General features: G+C 39.7%; 6 protein-coding genes across 14 annotated transcripts; 4 read left to right on the top strand and 2 right to left on the bottom strand.

Moving 5' to 3' along the window:
- The first annotated feature begins 2 nt into the window (after positions 1-2).
- LOC124219221 (lethal (2) 37Bb) lies at positions 3-4,322 on the top strand. Its single transcript, XM_046626510.2, has 7 exons — positions 3-694; positions 866-1,147; positions 1,350-1,856; positions 2,199-2,344; positions 2,401-2,487; positions 2,557-2,710; positions 3,756-4,322. The coding sequence occupies exons 1-7, from the start codon at positions 596-598 to the stop codon at positions 4,008-4,010; spliced, it is 1,530 nt and encodes a 509-aa protein (XP_046482466.1). The 5' UTR covers positions 3-595; the 3' UTR covers positions 4,011-4,322.
- Positions 4,323-5,496: 1,174 nt separating this feature from the next.
- TfIIS (RNA polymerase II elongation factor) lies at positions 5,497-8,249 on the top strand. 2 transcript variants are annotated; one of them, XM_046626513.2, is made up of 4 exons: positions 5,497-5,703; positions 6,127-6,304; positions 6,453-6,814; positions 6,993-8,249. In XM_046626513.2, the coding sequence occupies exons 1-4, from the start codon at positions 5,635-5,637 to the stop codon at positions 7,326-7,328; spliced, it is 945 nt and encodes a 314-aa protein (XP_046482469.1). In that variant the 5' UTR covers positions 5,497-5,634; the 3' UTR covers positions 7,329-8,249. The 2 variants fall into 2 exon arrangements, with proteins under 2 accessions (XP_046482469.1, XP_046482470.1); XM_046626514.2 differs by having other exon boundaries at positions 5,500-5,714.
- LOC124219226 (alpha-ketoglutarate-dependent dioxygenase alkB homolog 7, mitochondrial) lies at positions 7,858-11,223 on the bottom strand. Of its 2 annotated transcripts, none has more exons than XM_046626517.2 (5): positions 11,053-11,223; positions 9,351-9,603; positions 9,079-9,252; positions 8,655-8,782; positions 7,858-8,547 (listed from the first exon to the last, which is right to left on the bottom strand). In XM_046626517.2, exons 1-5 carry the CDS (start codon positions 11,064-11,066, stop codon positions 8,418-8,420), a joined length of 699 nt encoding a protein of 232 aa, XP_046482473.1. In that variant the 5' UTR covers positions 11,067-11,223; the 3' UTR covers positions 7,858-8,417. The 2 variants fall into 2 exon arrangements, with proteins under 2 accessions (XP_046482473.1, XP_046482474.1); XM_046626518.2 differs by lacking the exon at positions 11,053-11,223 and adding an exon at positions 9,824-9,996.
- Positions 9,502-12,671, top strand: LOC124219219 (tRNA methyltransferase 1). 2 transcript variants are annotated; one of them, XM_046626500.2, is made up of 11 exons: positions 9,502-9,611; positions 9,874-9,929; positions 9,990-10,142; positions 10,436-10,520; positions 10,591-10,778; positions 10,892-11,114; positions 11,205-11,498; positions 11,588-11,755; positions 11,842-12,000; positions 12,079-12,269; positions 12,410-12,671. In XM_046626500.2, exons 2-11 carry the CDS (start codon positions 9,880-9,882, stop codon positions 12,597-12,599), a joined length of 1,701 nt encoding a protein of 566 aa, XP_046482456.1. In that variant the 5' UTR covers positions 9,502-9,611; positions 9,874-9,879; the 3' UTR covers positions 12,600-12,671. The 2 variants fall into 2 exon arrangements, with proteins under 2 accessions (XP_046482456.1, XP_046482457.1); XM_046626501.2 differs by having other exon boundaries at positions 9,559-9,615.
- A 100-nt stretch (positions 12,672-12,771) lies between these two features.
- Positions 12,772-18,520, top strand: LOC124219218 (intraflagellar transport protein 81 homolog). 4 transcript variants are annotated; one of them, XM_046626499.2, is made up of 12 exons: positions 12,780-13,064; positions 13,143-13,288; positions 13,510-13,621; positions 14,452-14,568; positions 14,662-14,874; positions 14,946-15,224; positions 15,427-15,741; positions 15,825-15,978; positions 16,431-16,579; positions 16,699-16,779; positions 16,878-17,041; positions 17,104-18,520. In XM_046626499.2, exons 1-12 carry the CDS (start codon positions 12,960-12,962, stop codon positions 17,198-17,200), a joined length of 1,932 nt encoding a protein of 643 aa, XP_046482455.1. In that variant the 5' UTR covers positions 12,780-12,959; the 3' UTR covers positions 17,201-18,520. The 4 variants fall into 4 exon arrangements, with proteins under 4 accessions (XP_068992347.1, XP_068992346.1, XP_046482455.1 ...); XM_069136245.1 differs by lacking the exon at positions 16,699-16,779 and having other exon boundaries at positions 12,778-13,064; XM_069136247.1 differs by lacking the exon at positions 12,780-13,064 and having other exon boundaries at positions 13,157-13,288; positions 13,452-13,621.
- Positions 17,237-18,705, bottom strand: LOC124219229 (uncharacterized). Of its 3 annotated transcripts, XM_046626528.2 has the most exons (5): positions 17,994-18,162; positions 17,814-17,904; positions 17,653-17,687; positions 17,459-17,571; positions 17,237-17,363 (listed from the first exon to the last, which is right to left on the bottom strand). In XM_046626528.2, the coding sequence occupies exons 1-5, from the start codon at positions 18,160-18,162 to the stop codon at positions 17,271-17,273; spliced, it is 501 nt and encodes a 166-aa protein (XP_046482484.1). In that variant the 3' UTR covers positions 17,237-17,270. The 3 variants fall into 3 exon arrangements, 2 of the variants coding, with proteins under 2 accessions (XP_046482484.1, XP_068992349.1); XR_011177195.1 differs by lacking the exon at positions 17,994-18,162 and adding an exon at positions 18,328-18,705 and having other exon boundaries at positions 17,459-17,687; XM_069136248.1 differs by having other exon boundaries at positions 17,459-17,687.
- Between the last annotated feature and the right edge of the window lie 1,542 nt (positions 18,706-20,247).

Here is a 20,247-nt window from a genome sequence, read left to right on the forward strand (position 1 = left end):
TGGAGCTCTGATCTCAGCTGATCTTCAGAGTGAATCCAGTCCGTAATCATCTGTAACGGATTCATTGATATTGTACATACTAATATCGGTGAATGAATCCCGTTGTTAACAAGTTGAGCTTGCATGGAAAAAAGAAGGGGAAGAGTTATCGATTGTCATATATATCAGTGATAGTCGCCTAAAGTCAGCACTTCGGCATTCACAATCGGTCGCACTCAAGTCGCACGTTCTGACCATCGATTACGCCATACCGGCAACAGGGTGACGAGGTTGAACGCAACAGTAAACCAGACTATCTTATCCCCTTACTGACAAAAGTACGGAGTATGAAATGTCATCCTGGTAGACAATTAGTGACCCGTGTCTATCTTACATGCAGTAATAGCAGGGGCAGAAACGCCGAGAAAAGATTGTGCTGTGCTAATCTCGTAGCTCGAGAGGCATCTTAGATACGCATACACAATCATATGAATATTCGAAAGTGAATTGTCTACATATATAAATTACTACTAGCTGGTATGTATGTACCAGTCAAGATTCAGTTCCCTCGCCCGGCATATCTACTGGTAAAACGGTTGTAACCAGTTTTTTCAACATGCTGCGCCGTGTGATTATATCTAGAGCTAGCAGTCACATTAATCCGTTTTGCTGCCCACGCTTCTACCCACAGACTTCTAATTTTCATTCCACCAAGGTAAATACATAGCCCAATGTTATTATAATCTCAGTAATGGTTGGCTATTCTTTAAACTTCATATTTGACAGATTATACAAAATAAAACTCAACTGTTTGCTACACTTAAAAACTATGAGTAAATGTCACCTAATTGTTTCCTTTTTGTTAATTTGTTTATCAACTTTTCAGCAACTCAAGCATGATAGTAACAAACCTGACCCAGCAAACCCAATTTCCCGCACCCTGGGAGCGCTCTCATACGACTTCAGACAGCTCAAAAAACGCCTGACCATGTCACAGGCAGAGCGTGAGCTTGAGGATAACACGGAAGGTGATGTTCCGTATGATTTCCCAAAGCAGTGCGACGTCATTATCATTGGTGGAGGTGCGATGGGCAGCTCTATTGCTTACTGGCTTAGAAAACGCGCTCTTCATGGTCTTCGTGTAGTTGTAATTGAAAAAGATCCCACAGTAAGTGCATAAAAATTGGATTGCAAAGATAATACATACATAGATACTTTCCATTTCGAAACAAAATTGCCCCATGCATATTGCATGTATAAACGTAACAAAATCGATATATTTCTACGTATGTGTATGAACTTTCCCATATCCCTAACGAGGGATGTTGAACCTTTGACAATGTTTGAAAAATAATAACATCTCATTGCAGTACCAGAAATGTTCCTCAGTTTTGTCCGCTGGAGGTCTTCGTCAGCAATTCTCTTTGGAAGAAAATATTGAAATGTCGCTGTACGGGGCAGAGTTCTTACGTAACATGGGTGAATACTTGAGTATCGAAGGAGAGCCGCAGGTAGATCCGCAATTTCATCCATATGGATACTTATTTTTGGCATCTGAAGCAGGCGCCGATACACTTAAGAGAAATTCTGTACTGCAAAATTCTCTGGGGGCGAAGAACTTGCTATTGACCCCTGAAAAATTGACACAAAATTTTCCTTGGATCAACACTGACGGTATAGAGCTTGGCTGCTATGGTCTACAAAACGAGGGCTGGTTTGATCCGTGGACACTCCTTAGTGGCCTGAAAAACAAAGCTATACACCTCGGAGCTGAATACATCGCAGCCGAAGCTGTAGGATTTGAATTCAAGCAAAACCCTAACATAGAAGTATCCGGCATTCCTGCGGGCCAGTATGTCGGACTGGACAAGCTAACAGTAAGTTAAAATTTGTGACGATTGTCGTTTACTTTCATTGTAGGATTTTTTTTTTTATTGCTGTGTCTGATTCAAATTTGTCGATATTTTATCCTAAAACATTTTCCACAAAAGAGGCGCAAGTTGAAAAGGATAATGCGTAAATAGACTTGGAGAACAGTCTCATGTCAAGTATCGTTTATCTTTGGTAAAAAAAAAAGGATTCTCAAGTCGCGCATCATTAATCATTGCAGGTAAGAACAAAATAATCCAAGGACGTATTCACCTCAGCAATTTGACACAAACCTTGTACAAAACCTAGGCTCAGATCTCTGTTACAATAGGCATCTTACTAATTTTTAGGTAAGAACCCAATCTGGAGAAGAGAGGAGCATCCAATTTGCAATAGCTATCATAGCTGCTGGGGCACACAGCAACGATATAGCGAGAATGGCAAAAATCGGGACTGGGCCTGGAATGTTGAGCGTGCCATTGCCTGTCGAGCCCAGGTAAGCCAAATATAAAAATTTTCAACTACCGTTGTTAATCTGTATGTATTCGTCAGGAAGAGGTATGTCTATTGCTTTCACTCCCCTGACGGCCCTGGGCTCAACACGCCGCTGACAATAGATCCTACAGGAACGTACTTTAGGTGAGCAGACGTGGCTTATGCAACTTATCTTCTCGCCTTAATCTATTTCACTCAAACACGTTGAAACAGGAGGGAAGGTTTGGCTGGCAATTATATTTGCGGACGGTCTCCAGAACTGGTAGATGAACCGGCGGTCGACAACCTCGAAGTCGACCTTGAATACTTCGATCAAAAAATTTGGCCTATATTAGCGAAAAGAGTCGAGGCGTTTGGGAACTTGAAGGTAAATTCCAACCCATGGTATTGTCATATCTAAATATTAAATTAATTTATAGGCATTCAGAATTCCCTGAAAATTCCAAGCTTATTAGTGTCTGTTTAAAAATTTTAGCTGGGCTTAAAATCTATTTTACTACTTGAATTAGTGGATTATGCAAGTGCAAACGGAAGTAGATTGTCCAAAATATGTCGCGTATCTAATGGTATAAAGATGCGTGGGCTAAAAAGACGAATTTGGTGGTAAAAGGGTGTATAATTTTTCGTTTCGCAGCATTCGCTACACGAGTACTCATTACATAACACTCAATTATACGCTTTTTCATCACCAATATACATTTTTATTTATTGCATTTATAGATCGTACAAGGTTGTATTCGCCATTTCTGTGTTTTTATTTCGTAAATGACGCGAAAATTTTCGAAACCTAATGATTTGTCGATTTCGGGAAAAATGATTAAAATTTTTTATCTTCTCAAAAAGCATTATTGAACGGAATGCTATAAGGTCGCATGTAGACGTTTTTGTCCTTACACCATTAATGAACATGATTATTTTTCATAAAGTTTATTGATCAATTTTTTTAGTTTTAACGGTTTTAAATATATTCTCATGTTTTTCGCGTAAATACAAAGGGTGAAAAAAAATACGCTTTTTTACCTTTACGCGCGGTAAAACAGGTGAATAACGCATTTGCAAAACAAGATGTTTTAAATGCATTGTAGCAATGAAACTCTAGTAGATGATAATATCTAAGAAAGGAAAAAATTTCACGATTGCCAAAAAACGCGCACTATTGGCCGAGTTTGCTGGAAAATTCAAATACCCTTTTAATTTCCTGAGCACGAGGCAATAAATACTTCATTATTGACTTATTGTGCCCTCTAATTACCACCTATGCTTGCTGCATAGGCACGGGGCACTTTACAAGGCAATATCCATATATGAATTGATATTACATTAATTACGGATGTGCATGAAAATTTTGTCTCCAGAATTAGTTAGTGCTGGTACTTTAATAATATATATTTAATAATTGATTGTTATTGCAGGTAAAAAGTTCGTGGGCAGGTTTTTACGAGTACAATAAATTTGACGAAAACGGAATCATTGGCATGCATCCGTACTACCACAATTTATACCTGGCAACTGGATTCAGTGGCCATGGCATTCAACACGCACCAGCTGTGGGTCGAGCTATATCAGAGCTCATTATAGATGGTCGATTTGTAACGATAGACTTAACAAGGCTAGGTTTCGATAGAATAATTACGTTAGAACCAATGCTAGAAGCGAATATCGTCTGAAAGGCTATCTATAGATAGAAAAAAACAAAGGATATGCTATTCAAGTTGCATTCAATTTATTGGTACAGATTAATAACACGGTCAGAGGGTCTGCCATACATTCATATTTTATCCAGTTTTATCTCAGTGGAGATGGATATATACTGTTACATAAGTATGGTTACACATACAAAAACGGTTCGACATGGTTATCTGTCAGAGAGCAATATAGTACCACACTTGCACGAAATTTTTACATCTGCTCTTGATACAAAAAACAAAAAAAAAAACTTGAGACTAATAGGTTATCCAAAGTACCAAATCTGAGTTTGCTGACAGGCGTCTCATTTTAGAAAATAAAGTATCCTTTAAACATAAAACAATGTCTTGCACTTGAATATTTGTACCCAGTATCCTCCGTATCAAGTTCTCAAAACCCTTGCTCAAAACCAGATAGCACGGTATACACAGCGCACGTGCAGTGACCAGTTTTGTCTCCAACAGGATACATTCCAGGGTATTCAGATAGTGTATGCTGTGATTCAAATAAGTTTAGCCTTTGTCATACATTTGCAAAGTTTTTCAGGAATCATTATATACATATGTACGTTGACGGAATAATTTAAAGACTATTACTCCTGGGCAAATTTTAGTGACCCGTTCTCTGCGCGTGAGGGGGCCGGGGGCGCCGGGGACCATAAGAAGCTGTATTAGCCATCCGGTATCTTCTTTATCGGCAGAGACGTTCAACATTCTTCCATTAAAGTAACGAGCGTAACCGTACTTAGTAGTTTTCGATCAAAAATTGAGACAATGAATGTAGACCTGTACAGAGAATAGAGTCCTTCATCGATACGATGTCCTTGATAAATTAATAAATGAAACCGCTTTCACCGCAAACCGGACGAACGAATTTCTTATATGAGATATACTTAGTTTCCGCTGGCACCACGTAGTAACGAGAAGCAGAGAAGCTACTCAACACTATGTGATTATTTTACTAAAGTCCCCTGGCTCTCCTCTTCAGTCAACTTTGATGTCACGGTGAAAAAAACAAGTAATTGTGAAAACGCATTTTTCGTGTATCTTTACTTCGTGCTTATTTGATCACTTGATTTCTGCTCAAGAACCCGTTTATTTGTCAGGTGCCATTCTCGATTGCCGCATTGTTACAATATAATAAAATTTGAAAGTGCTGCTGTGTACCCGACTGCCAGCACGGTATTCGCATTCAGAAACACCAGTATCACTGTTGGGCGCTTCTAAAGATCATAATTTATTTAGAAAGTGGTCTGAGAAAGCTTGAGGAATTGTACGTTGACTGTAATTCCTGCGTGGATACAAACTATTCCGAAAGACATTTTAAGTTTTCGTTGGTGGTGACTTTTCGGTGCATGCGACACCTGGACTCGACTGATGTACTAGTAAAGTATAATAATTGAAGCATTCTGTGCGAGTCGAACTATGTACCTCCTATTCTTACACCAAAAGGTTTTCTATGTCTATGGTTCTCCCACTGCCGCCAAGCGTAGATAGCACGGGATAGCACTGGTACGACGCCGGGTACACTTTGCTTCGCGTGTATTTAATGCGATCCGTAACATACATCATAAAGAGGACTCCGATCACATATTAAAAAATCAATATGAGTGCTGAAGAGGAAGTGCTAAGGATCCAGAAAAAACTGATTAAAATGTCGAGCGGCGACGGGACGGTGAGTCTGCCGTGAGTAAATTTGCAATCGCGGCTTCCCCAATTCTGCCGGCTTAATCCGTGATTCTTGAGTTTGTCCTGTCCGCTCGCCATCGACGAGGCAGCAGATTATTTACTTCCGAATCTATCAGTAATCGACATTTACATTGCCTCAAAACCTATGGGGATAACGAACGCGGTTATCATATACCGTAATATTTTGTATCGTAAAAATCTACCCGCATCATCCCTGCAACTACACCGTTAAAGCATTCATGTTAAGCGTAGTCCCAAAGTTGATCCAACATAACCTCAAAACGTTACCGTGTTGATGCCGTTGTTGACTCGTGGATTTCTGATTCTCTTGGCCCGATATGTTTCTAAATGAAATATCCTAATGAGGATAATCAATTTTTTGTTTATTGATTAAAATTACTACTAACAGGGCCAAGAACAAGCCTTGGAATTATTGAAAGTTCTGCAAAAACTACCAGTAAATTTGGAACTCTTGACAAAAACGAGGATTGGCATGACGGTAAATGCGCTGAGGAAATCGAGCAAAGACGACGAAGTTATATCCCTTTCAAAAACGCTCATAAAGAATTGGAAGAAATTCTTATCTGGTGAGGAAGTTGTCTTTGCTTCGTAGAGTTTATCTAGCGTTACATTACATATAAATCCTTAAATTATCACAAAAAAAGCTTCAAAATCTAGTCTAAATACCAGATTTTCGATAATAGACGTCTCTAATCTTTTCCCTCTCCGGTCTAGGTCCTAACAAAGACTGCAAAGATTCAAGTTCTTCAAGTGGATCAAAAAAAAAAGATGAGAAATTGGACAAGGTCAAGGAAGAAGGGGATCAGAAGAAGGAAAAAGATGGAGTTGTTGATGGGGGAGATTCTAAATCCAAGGAGGATAAGACAAGTAAAGATTTGTCAAGGAAACAGTCTTCCTTTCCAGCCGCCACCACCACAGATGCAGTTAGGTTAAAATGCCGAGAACTGTTGGCTGCTGCACTAAGAGTTGATGGAGGAGCCATCGAAGGTTGTGCCAGTCCAGAAGAACTTGCTGAGGAGCTGGAGGAAGCAATTTATGCAGAGTTCAAAAATACGGACAACAGATACAAGAACAGAGTAGAGTTTTTGAAATATGTGTAAAGTTAGCCTAAGGCCCCACAGTGTACAAACATATTTCTTTCTTTCAAATATCCTAGTTATGGTTCAGGAAACGAATTACTGCATCGAATCTTTATATATCTATTATTAAGAGCAGGGCTGGGGATTGTTTCCTGTAAGTGTTTTGAATTTGCAGGTACGCAGCCGAGTCGCAAACTTAAGAGATGCGAAAAATCCGACTTTGAGAACAAATTTTCTTGTTGGAGCAATTCCTCCTGGCCGTCTGGCTGTAATGACTGCTGAGGAAATGGCAAGCGACGAGATTAAACAGTTGCGGGAGCAGTTCAAGAAAGAGGCCATTAACGATGCGCAACTCGCAACTGTCCAGGGGACAAAGACCAGCTTATTAAAATGTGGAAAGTGCAAGAAGCGCAATTGCACATATAATCAGGTTCAGACACGATCCGCCGACGAACCTATGACAACATTTGTCTTGTGCAATGAATGTGGGAACCGTTGGAAGTTCTGCTGAAGCTTCCTGCCGCAACGTCGCAGCTCCGTCTCTACATTATTTAACCTACTATAAACTGAAGTTCATCGTAGCGTTAATATGAATGGTGAAAATCAAACATTGGCCAACGAATTTTCGGATCATATTATTATCACGCATTCAAGTAAGGGATATCGTTTCCTTCGCTCAATGTGTGAGGCTAGCTGTGAACGATTATCGATTGATGTATGCATCTTGTTTCTATCTATATAGGATACATAAACATGCCGATGCTTAGAGCAGATGTGGCTTGTCTGTTGGGTACAAGAAAATGAAATTTTTTTTTTTTATTTCGATTGGAAGAAAAACGTGGATCATTTAATTCCAAACTTGAATACGTCAGTAATCATACTTTACAGAAGACAACATCACGACGGTATACAAATACTGGTGCGCATAGGTACATTCACATGAGAATGGCCGAATTACAGTTACTTGACTTGATTGTTGTCTGCTATAGGCATATGTACCACAGCCTGCAAGCGCGGAGAGACTATCTTTTTTTTTCCCCTTTGAAAAGTTCGATTGGAAACAGCTGAAAAATTTGTAAATAAATGGCCGAACGCTGACTGATTTTTCATAATTGTCGGAATCGACGCAATTTAGCGCATGTGAGAATTACGTCAACGATAATTAGTTTCAAATGACGGTCGTTTTATTGAAAAGGTGAATGCTAGTAATTAGTTATACATATAACACTTGTGCAGATTGGATTTAATGGTAGTTAATAAAGTAAAAAATCGTTAGCTACTCCTCATCATGTTTGAATAAACAATCTGTAAAAGTCAACCGCATAGAACGCTATAAATCATTTTCTACCTGCAGGCGTGACTTCCAAACACGTTGTGTGAGTATATTTCTTCGCAAACTTGGTAATATAAATAATAAACTTGTACCACAGAATCTTATCTATGGTTAATTCACATTACCCATAAATATCCAAAAGCATATTTATTAGTAACTTCCACTTGCCAAAGAGTATCTGTACTGTATCACTACATTGTCTATACCTATAACAGTATTCACTTCTTCGTAATAATATTTTCACATTCTTTCAATATTAGAAAACATCTAGTCTATGTGCTTGGGATCACACCTACATATCACAGATATTCGTCTGGATCTGGGGATCTTGTTCCCTTCAAAAGTGGATTCATCGGGACCAAGGATTTCGTGATTGTATTTATATCTGGCAGCACCGCTAAAATAGTATCATAATTTGATCATAAAGTTATTCTAAAATTTTATACGTGGTAAAATTTCAGATGCCAAAGAGACAAAAGCAGCAACTTTTAGATTTTTATCTACCTCATTACGTATAGCGATCGTTGAAGGAGCAGGTAATCTTTAAAGCATTCTTTTTCATAACCAACCATAGTAAGTCGCATCACACTGTCGCTTAAGAGGCTCAGTCCAGCTATTGTATCACCACAAAACTGAAAAAATTAAAAACCAAATCTGACATAGTTAGCATAATGTTCGAGAAATATTGTTTCAACCTTTATCTCATGAGTGCTAGTTTGCTTGGAAAGAGGCAGACATAGATATGCTCCGTGTGCCGTGTCGTGCAAATTTGTAAGACGAATACCCAATGATTTAGCTTCTTTTTGAAACATCCGCATCTCCTATGCCGGTGTGTTTGTTTTGAGTAGATACAATCATCTTTGTCAGACAACTAGTTAATGTGTCTAAACACACGTCAATGGAAACCGCGTTTAGTGACAAGTCGTACCCTGACACTGTCGACGTGAGGTTTTATCATTCCGTCACCCGCCAGGTCCAACACATGAACATGTCCTAGAAGAGAGGTATCGGGTGGAAATGCCGTCTTTTGAATTTTCTGTATGACAGCAGAGTTCCCTTTTTTCCACGTCGATTTCTCAGTCTCCCTGTAACTTTGTATAGCCTATCGGATAACAGAAAGATAGAACTTTAAAATTTTAACGGGACAAGTTGGGACTCAAGGTAATTAAAAAAAAAATAATTGATGCAACGAGATCTCACGTTATCCCAGTGCGAAGATTCGTATCTGAGTCTCTTGAGGTAGGGTTCAATTTCCTGAAATAGAGACTCTTCTTCTTGGGGAGTTATGAAATCTGGAAAAATACGCATCGTGGCAGAGAGCTCTGACATCCAGTCACTCGACAAAGTTTTGGTGGATCTCCGGGATCCCGAGTTCATGAGGTTAGAGCCGAGACTCTTTATCCATAGGGTTTGAGGCCACGCCGAAAGCACAGAACGCGACAACATTCCTCTACTGATAAAGTATGTACGTTCTATAATGTTACAGTATATCTACATACGTATCTACAATTACGAAGATAAATAAAGCGTGATATTAAGTGATAGTTTCTCGTCCAGTTGCGTGGTGAGTTGTGTCGGTAAACAGACTGCTAATTAGGTTAGTTTAAAATTGAAACTAAATATTCGCCCGGCGTCTCTATATCTGTTCACGGAGATTGAAAATCGGGGGTTACCGCGTGTTTGCAATATCTTCTTTTTATTGTTTCCCGGTTTTCACTGATAGTAACTGATGCATCGCGTCCTGGCAACTCGCTTATCTTCGGCCAGCGTACGTAGTGCGTGAGTATATTCTGTGCAAAATCATGTGCGCGATATAAACAATCCTTGACCATTTTTCAGCTCCGCTTTTGCGAAAATTGTAATGAACACTCAGGCAGCGGAGACTCGGGGCGCCGAGGAGTCCATCGTCGTCAGGGAAGGAATGGCCGAGATATTGGCGAATGAGAAAAAAGTCTTCTACAATCCGGTTCAAGAGTTCAACAGAGACCTCAGGTAATCGTTCGTCGCTATGCCTTAAGGCAATGCCATATTAGCGTTAGAAGGATCAACTTGACCTCTTAAATAAGAGTTCTCTCAATTTTTTCTATCAGTGATGCTGATTTGTTCCACCTATGCAAACCAACATCACTCTGTCTAACTGTCTGAGTTTAAGTGTTTAAGCAACTTGTTTAAGCGTCAAGGTGACCCTAGTGTCACTCCAAAATTTGTACTATTGATGCATTGCTTAAATAAATATTAAGGGTTTCTATTGTTCATGTCTCAGTGACAATTCATTTTTCTTCCAGTGTCGCCGTATTGTCAATTTTCACTGAAGAAAGAAAGGCTTATCAAAAAATTGAACCCAGCAAGAAGGTTGCTCAAAGGTGTTCGGTGAGTTGGGATTACCATTTTGATGTAATTGATTTCTTTATTTTTGTGTGTTCAATTATCCCATCTACAGGAAGGCATTACGATCTTGGAAGCTCTGTCTGCTACAGGGTTACGCAGTATCAGATATGCCAAAGAGGTTCCGTTCGTTCATCAAATTACTGCCAATGACATTTCCGCCGCCGCGGTAGAGAGCATAAAGAAAAATGTACTCCATAATGGTGTGGGGGACCTTGTAACGACCAGTCACGAAGATGCAACGTGCGTGATTAATTTTTATTCCTTCTATTAAAGAATATTATCTTGACCTCGTATTAATTTTTCCTAGCAACGTGTAATCGCAAATGCTTAAATCTTTGAATTCTCTGTGACAGTATGGTTATGTACCGGCACAGGAGCGATCGATTCGATGCTGTAGATGTGGACCCTTACGGTTCACCTTCGGTTTTTCTGGACGGTGCTGTACAATGCATTTCCGAGGGGGGCTTACTTTTGATTACAGCTACCGATATGGCGGTTCTTGCTGGAAACTCACCAGAAACGTGTCATGTTAAATATGGCGCTATTTCCTTGAAGTCAAAAGCCTGTCATGAAATGGTGAGAGTCATGAATGTCTTGCGACGTTGTTGAATTGCTATGGAACACACGAACGCGGCCTTGACCTGGTAAAGAAAGTAAAATTTTCAGGCCCTGAGGATACTTTTGCAGCATATCTCATCTCATGCAGGACGTTACGGCCGGTACATTCAGCCATTGATATCGATTAGTGTAGATTTTTATATCAGGGTATTTGTGAGGGTCTACACAGGGCAAATTGTTTGCAAGGGAGTAGCGAGTAAATTGGGAATGATTTATCAATGCGTCGGGTGCGAGAGTATTACTACGCAACCGCTCAGCATGACAAAGTCTGACAACAAGTACGGCCTGCCAGCAGGACCGCCAGTTGATAAGCTTTGTCACTATTGTGGTCACAAACACCATGTAAGCAAGCAAAAATTCGTATCACAGTGTTGTAGCGATATAACGATAATTTTGCCAAGGAATGTGAAGCAGTAACCTTACTCTTACAGATCGGTGGGCCAATTTGGCTTGGTCCTTTACATGATCGCCAGTTTGTTTCGCAACTTCTGTCCAAAGTGGATACAGGTGAATTTGGAACCAAGAAAAGGCTTCAAGGCGTCTTAAATGTGATTTACGAAGAACTAGACGTACCGCTCTACTACTTACTTGATCGATTAGTAAGAAGACACACAGCATTTGAGTGTATTTATGTGCGGAATTCCAAGAGTTTTAATCAATCATCTATTGATTGTCTCTTTTTCAGATGTCTATAGTAAAGTGCGAGGTACCCCCCATGGTGACATTTAGTTCTGCGCTGATAAACGCCGGTTATAAAGTGTCAATTTCACATGCACATAAAACATCGGTTAAAACCGATGCCCCAAACAGTGTTATATGGGACATAGTTCGAGCATGGGAAAAGGTGGCGTTATATTAAATAGTTAATTATTTGTTAACTGGCTGTATTATTATATCTCATTATGTTTTATTTGTGTTCTAGTTGCATCCGGCCAAAAAGGAAAGGTTTGAATCGGATAGCGCTGCGCTGGCTATTCTTAACACCTCGTCTTCACATGAAATATCTTTTCAACCGCATCCCCTTGCTAATCCGGCATCGAGGCAAAAGAAATTATCCAGGTTTCAAAAGAACCCAACCGCATACTGGGGCCCCGGTACAAAGTCGACAATGATGTATGTAATTTGCAATTACTTGACACTCTTCACCGTTCGTATACCTATGTAGGTCTCTCAAAGCTGTGAACTAAGTTTAAACTTTGGTCTCCACCTAAAATTGATGCGGGTATTGACAAAATACGTGTATCCGCTTTCAGGGTGCAGACAAAAGATTCGATATTGAAAAAGAAGAAGAACCAAAATAAACATTTCAAAAGGAAACAACGCTCAGCTTCCTCTGACGAATCTGGCATCATGAAATCTTTCGATTCACCAGAAAAAGGCGACGTAGTTCCAGAAGACGATCAAACGAAACCGTCACCACAGAAACAGTTGAAAAGAGACTGATTAGTTTTACAAACTTGTACATATGTGTTAACATAACTCTGAATGGACATTAAAGTTTATAATGAAGAACAAGTAATTTCATTATATTGATAACACTACCTCTTTTCTAGTTGAATACTAGTCGTTGAAAAGTATCCAGCTTGGCTCATTTCTGCTTTCAAATAACTTTTATACATCAGAGCGATCAGAGTTTAAAACACCTGCCCAGCAACTGTCGCCTTGACAACGAAGTGGCACAACTGTGAAAAAATATTGATTCGTGTTAATTACATTTACAGCTGTTTCTAGGGTGATGTGACGTCGTGTGTGCAGTGAGCTTGTTATTCTTCTAATACTAGGCTTATTCCAATTGTTTCAAGGATGAGCAAAGATATCAAATTTATCATAGCAGAGCTCAATAAAGTTTTAGATCGAAACTACAATTTGATCACCTTCGATGCATTGCGTTTTGATGATCTATTACAAGTGAGTTTGTGTTATTATTAAGCATGCACAATTTGAATAATGAAAGCAAACATTATCTGACCCTAACAATTTTTATAGGTTCTCAGCGATGTTTTGTCCGAAATACAACAAGATGGTCCCCCGCACGATGTTAGAATCGAAACCCCGGAACAAAACTCTGTACGCATCCTTTCCGCCCTGAGAGTCTTGAAGTATCAACCTCAAGGTGACCCAGCGTTATTCAGGTAAATGCGATATTGATGGTGATTGAGGATGAATGTAGAGACTGACTTTTCTATATCAATGTTTGCTAGTATTTTGCTAACGCCCTGTCCCCTTTTTTCGACTTTCAAGGGCTGTCTACCCCTTCAAGCTAGTTGAAAATGATCAAATTCATTATTTCCCTAGACGCTGCTAACTTGTGAGAACATATAACAAACAGTTGCATATTTGCGAATATCCTCAGGCACGGACTGGTGAAGGGAGAGTCCTCAACGATACATGCCGTTCTAAAATGGCTTCTGTCCAACATGGATATCTCACGACAAAGAGCATATCTGGCCCGCTTTTTGGTGAAGGTGACGATAAATAAAAAGTTTAGGTCATATAAGAATAATAGTTTTTGGCAATATGGCTTTACACGAAATACATACATTTGGCTAACTAATATACACCACAGAATTCCATATAGTTACATCATTTAACGGTATATCTAGAAAGAGTCAACTCCTTTTACGCAACTGGAAAATTGCACTAGCTTACCTATAACTTACTAAACACGTGATTATCCAATAAAATTTAAAAAAGTGTCACATATATCTTTTTTTTTTTTTTAAAAACGTGTGCAGCTCATATGTGGTAGAAGTGAAACTTTTAGAAACTAAACTGCGAGAGAATGAGGAGAATGCAGTATCAGGAGTGGAATAACTATTCGTTTCATCGATAGTCGTTTCATTTCGTTACATCGATAGTAGTTTCATTTCATTACATCGATAATCGTTTCATTTCGTTTCATCGACTTTCAAATCACTACCATGCTGAAGAAGTTCAGTTTTCGTTACATTGATAGTCGTTTCATCGAGTTTCATCGAGTTTCAAATCACTACCACGCTAATCAAGTTAAGTTTTGCATTTCTGTTTCATCAATATTTCCGTTACATCGATCGTCGTTTCATTGAGTTTCACATCACTCCTGTGCTGAAGAAGTTTTCACCAATGGCGCTAAAGAAGTTTTCACTTCAAAAATGTCAAAATTCTGCTGTTAACTAAAAGTGTTTTAATCCGTATGCGAAAGTGGAAAAAATATCACTAGATTTCTTAGACAAGATAAAATTCCTTTAGGTAAATATTGAGCTACTAGATGAATAGTGATGAAATGTTATGTTTGGCTGATTCCCAAATTACACAGGTAGAAGTGCCCACAGAGTATTCAGGTGATCCTGAATTGACAGGACTGTACGATCAGTACGTGAGATTGGTCGACGAATTCAAAGTGATTCACAAAGAGCGAGAAGCGGGAAAGAAGGTAGAATATTTTAACAACATTCAACTAGACATTACAATTTTCCCCCTCTTGGCATGATGAATAATGTAGGTATTCACCCATCATTTTCTTCAGGGTGGTGAGGCTGCGGCAGAACTGAAGAATGACCTGGAAGCGATGCAAAAAGAGCGCGAAGTGATTCTGGGAAGAGTGGAAAAAATGAAACTAAGGGCTGAGAGTGCACCCCAATTGCTTGAAGCTGCTCGGAAACTTCGAATTGAAAGAGATAGGGAACGTGAGCTGGCGTTGCAAAAACGCCAACAACAAGAATCTACAGCTATGTTGCAGGTGAAACGACACGAACATTGCTTCTTGTGATGTCTATAATTCGATTTATTCTTGAAACCTCCCCCACCCAGGTATCATTGCAACGGATGGAACGCGAGCTGCACAATTTGAAGGAAGCTGGAGCAAGTCTTACACCCCAAAAACTGATTCAACGTTTGTCGGAAAAAGTTACCGTGCAAACAGCCATGTCAAGAGATCGACTACCTGCCGAGATAGCAGCAAAAAAGTCTCACGTCGATGCCTTAAGGTTCGTCGCTCGCTCAGTGCACCTGGGACCAGATGATATTATTGCGTTGCGGAATAAACTGGATGTAACTGCTCGCGAAGTACAAACTCTAGCTGAAAACAAGGTGACTAAAGGATATTGATCAGAGTTATAGTATTATACATGTCAAATTTAATGAAGATTTTCATTGTGTTAACGAGATACAGTAACAATTGCATTGGTGATATTTTAAATCGAATTTCGTTTTCTTGGTAGTCACATTTATACCGCATTTTTATGGTTATTGGAAACATAATACTGCACTGGGCGCTTTACGATTATTGCAGGCTACTGGAGGTACAGACAAAGTGGCACCATTCAGGCAGCAGGCAGCGGCAGTTGTTGGAATGAAGCGAACTGTGCTGGACAAGCTGAAGAGATCTGAAGAGACTCTAGAGGAAATGAATGCTCGGTTAGCCGAGCGAAGAGAGGAAGCAAGACAGCTCGCTGAAGAGCCAGCGCCGAGAGGCGACGAACTGAAGCGTTACGTGACGCACCTCAGGGCCAGGAGCACCTTATACAAGCAACACAGAGCGGAGCTTGCTGGCCTTCGAGCAGAGGGAGGAGTCCTAAATCGAACCCTGCGTATATTGGAGGCGCAAGTAATTGTTCCTTTTTTTTTTAAAACTCGTTTTCATCTATGCTGGTGATACTGGCTTCTGTGACATCACTCTTTACAACTTAGCTCAGCCGCGTCCGGGTCAGTATCAGCCCCGTGCAAATGGGACCTGCGAAGACTTTACCCAATGGATTCACGGCAGAAAACGTGATCTCAGCCAATGCAGAACTGGCGCGGAATATCTCTGCATTCAGGGCTCAACTAGTCTCGCTGCTGAACGGTAATTACTATTAAATTATTATAGTTCTTCAGGGAGATCCCAAATTTCCTCAATTAAAATTCTCTGACTGTTCATGACAAAAAATTTAGAATTTCCTTTAATGTTGGGCAACTTTTATGACTTAAAGCTCCAGAAATTGTGCAACTTCGATATATAAATTTGCATTTAAAAATACACAAATAATTAAAAATTGAACAATACTATTTCCGACAGCTAGCTTAGCTGAATTTACGAGACATGGCTGAAATTTGGAAACAGTTTATCAAAAAAGTACAATGATTTTCCCTGTCGTTCATCATAATTCTCGGACTTCCCAAAAGACGAAATTCCTTGACTATTCGAGATTTTCCCGGTCTTTCGCAACTCTGTTTTTATAGCATTCACTATGGGGCATGTATGCATGTACAGAAAGTTAGTTGAAAATGTGAAACCTCGGCAATATTTGATTACAGACCTGAGACCACTAAGACAGAAGGCACAGGAAGTAGACGAGCAACACGAAAGAGCTAAAATTAGCCATGGCTCTGTAGAAACGAGCTTGGAGAGCTCTACAGTCGCATTATCATCTGAATTGAATTCTCTCCGAGATAATAATGATAAGGCAGGTTTGATAATGCATACACTATGCGTGCATCAGAGAATAAAATACTCGCTACATCCCTAGCATAGGTATCCAAACTACTTTGGTATTCAAAGGTAAATTTATCCCTTTATATGCAGGAGATGGAAGAAATCAAGCAGTTGCGCATCAACATATCAAAACTGAAAATTGCTAAAGACAAAATTCAGCAGGAGATGAGGGTGTGTAATATGTTGATTTGCTTTGGTCTCTTCGCACTTCTGTATCAAACAACTATAATCATACTTGACTTGCCTTCCAATCGATGCATCATTTACAGCGCTACGCGAGCCCCAGCAGTGGATCAACACTAAGGGATGAGCTTAACGAAGCAATTCAAGCAGAGGAAAAAAAACTTAATTTTTTTAAGAATGAAGAAAAATCGCTGAAGGATCAATTGACTAATTGTGAGACGCAGATTCGTCTGTGGGGCAACTTGATATTGTACGTATATACTTGGAATATCATGCAGAATGGAGTGCTTATAACAACTGGGACTCTTTCAGGATTTACGAGTGCAAATGGCAGTCCGCCGAGGAAATCAAACGCAGAGACGGGGTCGTTGTACGTGGACAAGGAGCAGAGACCTTGATTTTACAGTAATGCAACTATTTGTTTGTGCTATAGTTTTATTACAAAAGTAGAAATGGATAGTTTCAAGTAGGTACAAAACTTAGAAACGAGTTTTAAACAACATCCAAGTCAACAGTCCCAACCCGCTGAGCGTAGCAAAGTAAAAAGTGGTGCTCCTTGAGGTGCCTCCGTCCTGCAAAAAAAAATATTCATCAGTTTGTTATACGCTTAAGTGCGGTAAGAGTTGTACATTGCCGGTAGAGTCAAATCAAAAGTGGAGTTCCGTACCTCTAGAAACAATTTCAGTTCTTGCAGAGCCGATCGAGCTTCTTCGATCTCAGAAATAGTTGCTGCAACTGCCAATTCCAAAGCTTGGCTACTGCGCAGATTACCGTTTATTTCTATGAAAGAATCCATTTTTTCCTTGTTAAGACGCAATCTGGTATACGTAACAAACGCGTTGATGAGTAATAAATGTTTACCATTATTTTCCAGAGATTCTAATAGCTGGTCTAACCTGGAAAAATCGAAAATTATATCTGTACAAAACTTGTTCGAACGCAACTTATCATACATATTCATTCCTATGCATACATGTTTCAAATGAATACCGACTTTATATACTTTTACTTCATAAACCTACTTTTGTTGCGGTGTTAACACCGTTAAACCGGTACGCCTCAATATTGGAGACAACTGCTTGAGCATACGATGAGCAAGTTCATGGCTTGCACCTGTGACAAAAATTTAAGCATCACATAAGCTGTGATCCAAATAAATGGAACATTAGCACAATATTGAAAAAGGTAAAGATATCGAGTACCGAGTAGCACAAGGTCATCGTGGGTTAAATTAGCTAACATTTCAGTCGATATATTTCTCTCCCTAAATTGCTGTACAAGTTCTTTAGCTCCCATTCCACTCAGCAGGACTGCAGTCTGATTAGTAAATCCAAGAACATCCTCGCACTCCCTAAAGCCTGCCAATTCCATTTTCTTTAGGTGTTTTTTTCATCCAACGACAACTGTTGAACGTTCATTTTTCGAATTAGCTTGATCAGATCACGTGTTTTTATTACAACACCTTGTGCTTTTTTTTTAATTATTATACGGTGTAATGCATGTAATTGCAAATACTGACAATAGTTGATCGCTAACCTTATTTTCTACGGTTTGTTAGCCTTAGATTCCATAGTCTTTGGCCTCAGGTAGAAGATACCCGCAAAATGTACCGTTTGCCTGATTCGCTGGAATACAACTTATAGCAGTTTATATTCACGCAAGATACAGAAAACCAACAGAAGTGGCCTAACTTCGGCTTTCTAGAAATTCGTTATTCGCAGCGCACTTGTATTTACAAAAAACCATTGCCGTGGTATGTAACATGCAAAAACGTGTATACGGTGTATACACTGATCTGTATACTATCTGGATTATAAAAATAGAGCATGGACTGCGCATTCGGGCCGTACAGAGCATATACAGTACATGCTCTAAAGCTAAGACTCCATGTTGACCTCCGGCAAACGCATGCGGAAGGCGACTCCATGCACGCGGCAGACTTTAGCGCCACGCCACGTACGGAAATCGAAGATGCGTCGTAAAAATGTATACAAACGATAGATACATAACCTAAAAGAAAGGAATACTCTATCCCATAATTCCGGGCGGTTTCTCACGTAATGAATTACAAGTTCATTCACGTCATCACAATTATATTCCATAGTGGAATGTTTTGTTGATGTTATTGGGAGCTTTCCAGCAAGGAGACACAGTGTGACACTGTGTTAGACGGTCGAACACTGTGCCTTGGTGCTTGTTGGAACGCTTTGAGGTTCTTAATTCAGTCACTAGAGTCCGCTCATGCATTATACGAAAAATCTAGGATCATTGAGCGCTCCAGGAAAAAAAAATTTGTGAAACGCGTGTAGATTATCATTGCATTTAATAAATAAATATAAATAATACCATGCGTCGAAAATAAAATCTCTAACTAAGAAATTGGCAGCAATGAATCCGACACAGTGTCCAACCATGCTCCGCATCTGTGTCCGACTGTGTCGTTCTGTGTCGTTGTTGGAAAGCACCATGTTCGACACAGTGTCGCTCTGTGTCGTTGCTGGAAAGCTCCCATTGATGGTTTGTTTTCATAGACAGTTTTGTACGACATAACCTACGTCACGTCGACTATTATTTGAGCCATATTTGAGCCATGATTTGAGCCGTGCCAGATTCCGAATGGTCCCGAAGATTCTCGACTTTAGCCGAATGACGTGCGGTACTGCGGAAAAATTAAAATATTTTGATCTCAACGCAGTGCGGTGCGGCATGCCGGAGGTTGCCGCTGCCGGACTTGCGCCGGGCTCCTGATTGGTCACCGCAGCAATTGCCGGAGCTCAACGCATACATGGAGTCTTAGCTTAAGGCCGTACGTCGTTCAGTCCGTAAAAAGAGACAGCAACGTACGCGGCCAATATCTGTTTCTTTCTAACCAAAACGTAACACAAATCAAGCGCCTCTAATGTGAAATTTACTCTTGAAAATTGATAAAAAAAAGTCATTGAGTGTTGAGTGCGGAAAATGTATTTTTTTATTATATTTATCTTATTAGTGAGCAGTTTCATTCTTTTGCTCATTATATCAATTAATTATTAATGTTAACGTGTTTGAATACTGCAACTTAATCTCACGATATGACATTTTATCTACTTATAAAACGACCTTCGAGGTTTTTCATCTCGCAGTTATAAACTCTGGCGAAATATATGGCATTGATTCTTAAATAATCATCCGTTAACTGAGGATATACATATAAAGGCTAGTAAAAGAAGTTCTTCATAACTAATAACTATCGCGTGCAAAACGTTGGTAACATATCGTCGTCATAGTGAAATTGCAAAGTTGAGAAAATCCCGTTCAAGAAATATCTGTAAGTGGTCGTAGAATTCGTACTTCACCTGACGTCGCACATTACGGCAAAGCTCTAAACATATCTTGATCGCGTTGTGCGTAGCTTACGTAGTGTTTTCACCCGGCCGTTGCGACCATAGGGATATATAAAATAAAGCGTAAGCAACG

The sequence above is a fragment of the Neodiprion pinetum genome, chromosome 5, assembly GCF_021155775.2.
Source record: "Neodiprion pinetum isolate iyNeoPine1 chromosome 5, iyNeoPine1.2, whole genome shotgun sequence".
In the NCBI taxonomy this organism is placed as follows: Eukaryota; Metazoa; Arthropoda; class Insecta; order Hymenoptera; family Diprionidae; genus Neodiprion; species Neodiprion pinetum.

Excerpts from the sequence above, each read along its gene's own strand:
- LOC124219221 (XM_046626510.2), top strand. The coding sequence starts at position 596 with ATGCTGCGCCGTGTGATTATATCTAGAGCTAGCAGTCACATTAATCCG. Across the intron at positions 2,488-2,556 it reads CCTACAGGAACGTACTTTAG|GAGGGAAGGTTTGGCTGGCA; the intron begins GTGAGCAGACGT and ends ACGTTGAAACAG. Across the intron at positions 2,711-3,755 it reads AGGCGTTTGGGAACTTGAAG|GTAAAAAGTTCGTGGGCAGG; the intron begins GTAAATTCCAAC and ends TTGTTATTGCAG.
- TfIIS (XM_046626513.2), top strand. The coding sequence starts at position 5,635 with ATGAGTGCTGAAGAGGAAGTGCTAAGGATCCAGAAAAAACTGATTAAA. Across the intron at positions 5,704-6,126 it reads TGTCGAGCGGCGACGGGACG|GGCCAAGAACAAGCCTTGGA; the intron begins GTGAGTCTGCCG and ends TACTACTAACAG. Across the intron at positions 6,815-6,992 it reads ACAACAGATACAAGAACAGA|GTACGCAGCCGAGTCGCAAA; the intron begins GTAGAGTTTTTG and ends TTGAATTTGCAG.
- LOC124219219 (XM_046626500.2), top strand. The coding sequence starts at position 9,880 with ATGCATCGCGTCCTGGCAACTCGCTTATCTTCGGCCAGCGTACGTAGT. Across the intron at positions 10,143-10,435 it reads GAGTTCAACAGAGACCTCAG|TGTCGCCGTATTGTCAATTT; the intron begins GTAATCGTTCGT and ends TTTTTCTTCCAG. Across the intron at positions 11,115-11,204 it reads CAAAAGCCTGTCATGAAATG|GCCCTGAGGATACTTTTGCA; the intron begins GTGAGAGTCATG and ends TAAAATTTTCAG.
- LOC124219226 (XM_046626517.2), bottom strand. Across the intron at positions 9,253-9,350 it reads AATCTTCGCACTGGGATAAC|GCTATACAAAGTTACAGGGA; the intron begins GTGAGATCTCGT and ends GTTATCCGATAG. Across the intron at positions 8,783-9,078 it reads CTCACGTCGACAGTGTCAGG|TTTTGTGGTGATACAATAGC; the intron begins GTACGACTTGTC and ends TAATTTTTTCAG.
- LOC124219218 (XM_046626499.2), top strand. The coding sequence starts at position 12,960 with ATGAGCAAAGATATCAAATTTATCATAGCAGAGCTCAATAAAGTTTTA. Across the intron at positions 15,979-16,430 it reads ACTAGTCTCGCTGCTGAACG|ACCTGAGACCACTAAGACAG; the intron begins GTAATTACTATT and ends ATTTGATTACAG. Across the intron at positions 16,580-16,698 it reads TCCGAGATAATAATGATAAG|GAGATGGAAGAAATCAAGCA; the intron begins GCAGGTTTGATA and ends CTTTATATGCAG.
- LOC124219229 (XM_069136248.1), bottom strand. The coding sequence starts at position 18,162 with ATGGAATTGGCAGGCTTTAGGGAGTGCGAGGATGTTCTTGGATTTACT. Across the intron at positions 17,905-17,993 it reads CGATGACCTTGTGCTACTCG|GTGCAAGCCATGAACTTGCT; the intron begins GTACTCGATATC and ends TTTTTGTCACAG. Across the intron at positions 17,364-17,458 it reads AACTGAAATTGTTTCTAGAG|GACGGAGGCACCTCAAGGAG; the intron begins GTACGGAACTCC and ends TTTTTTTTGCAG.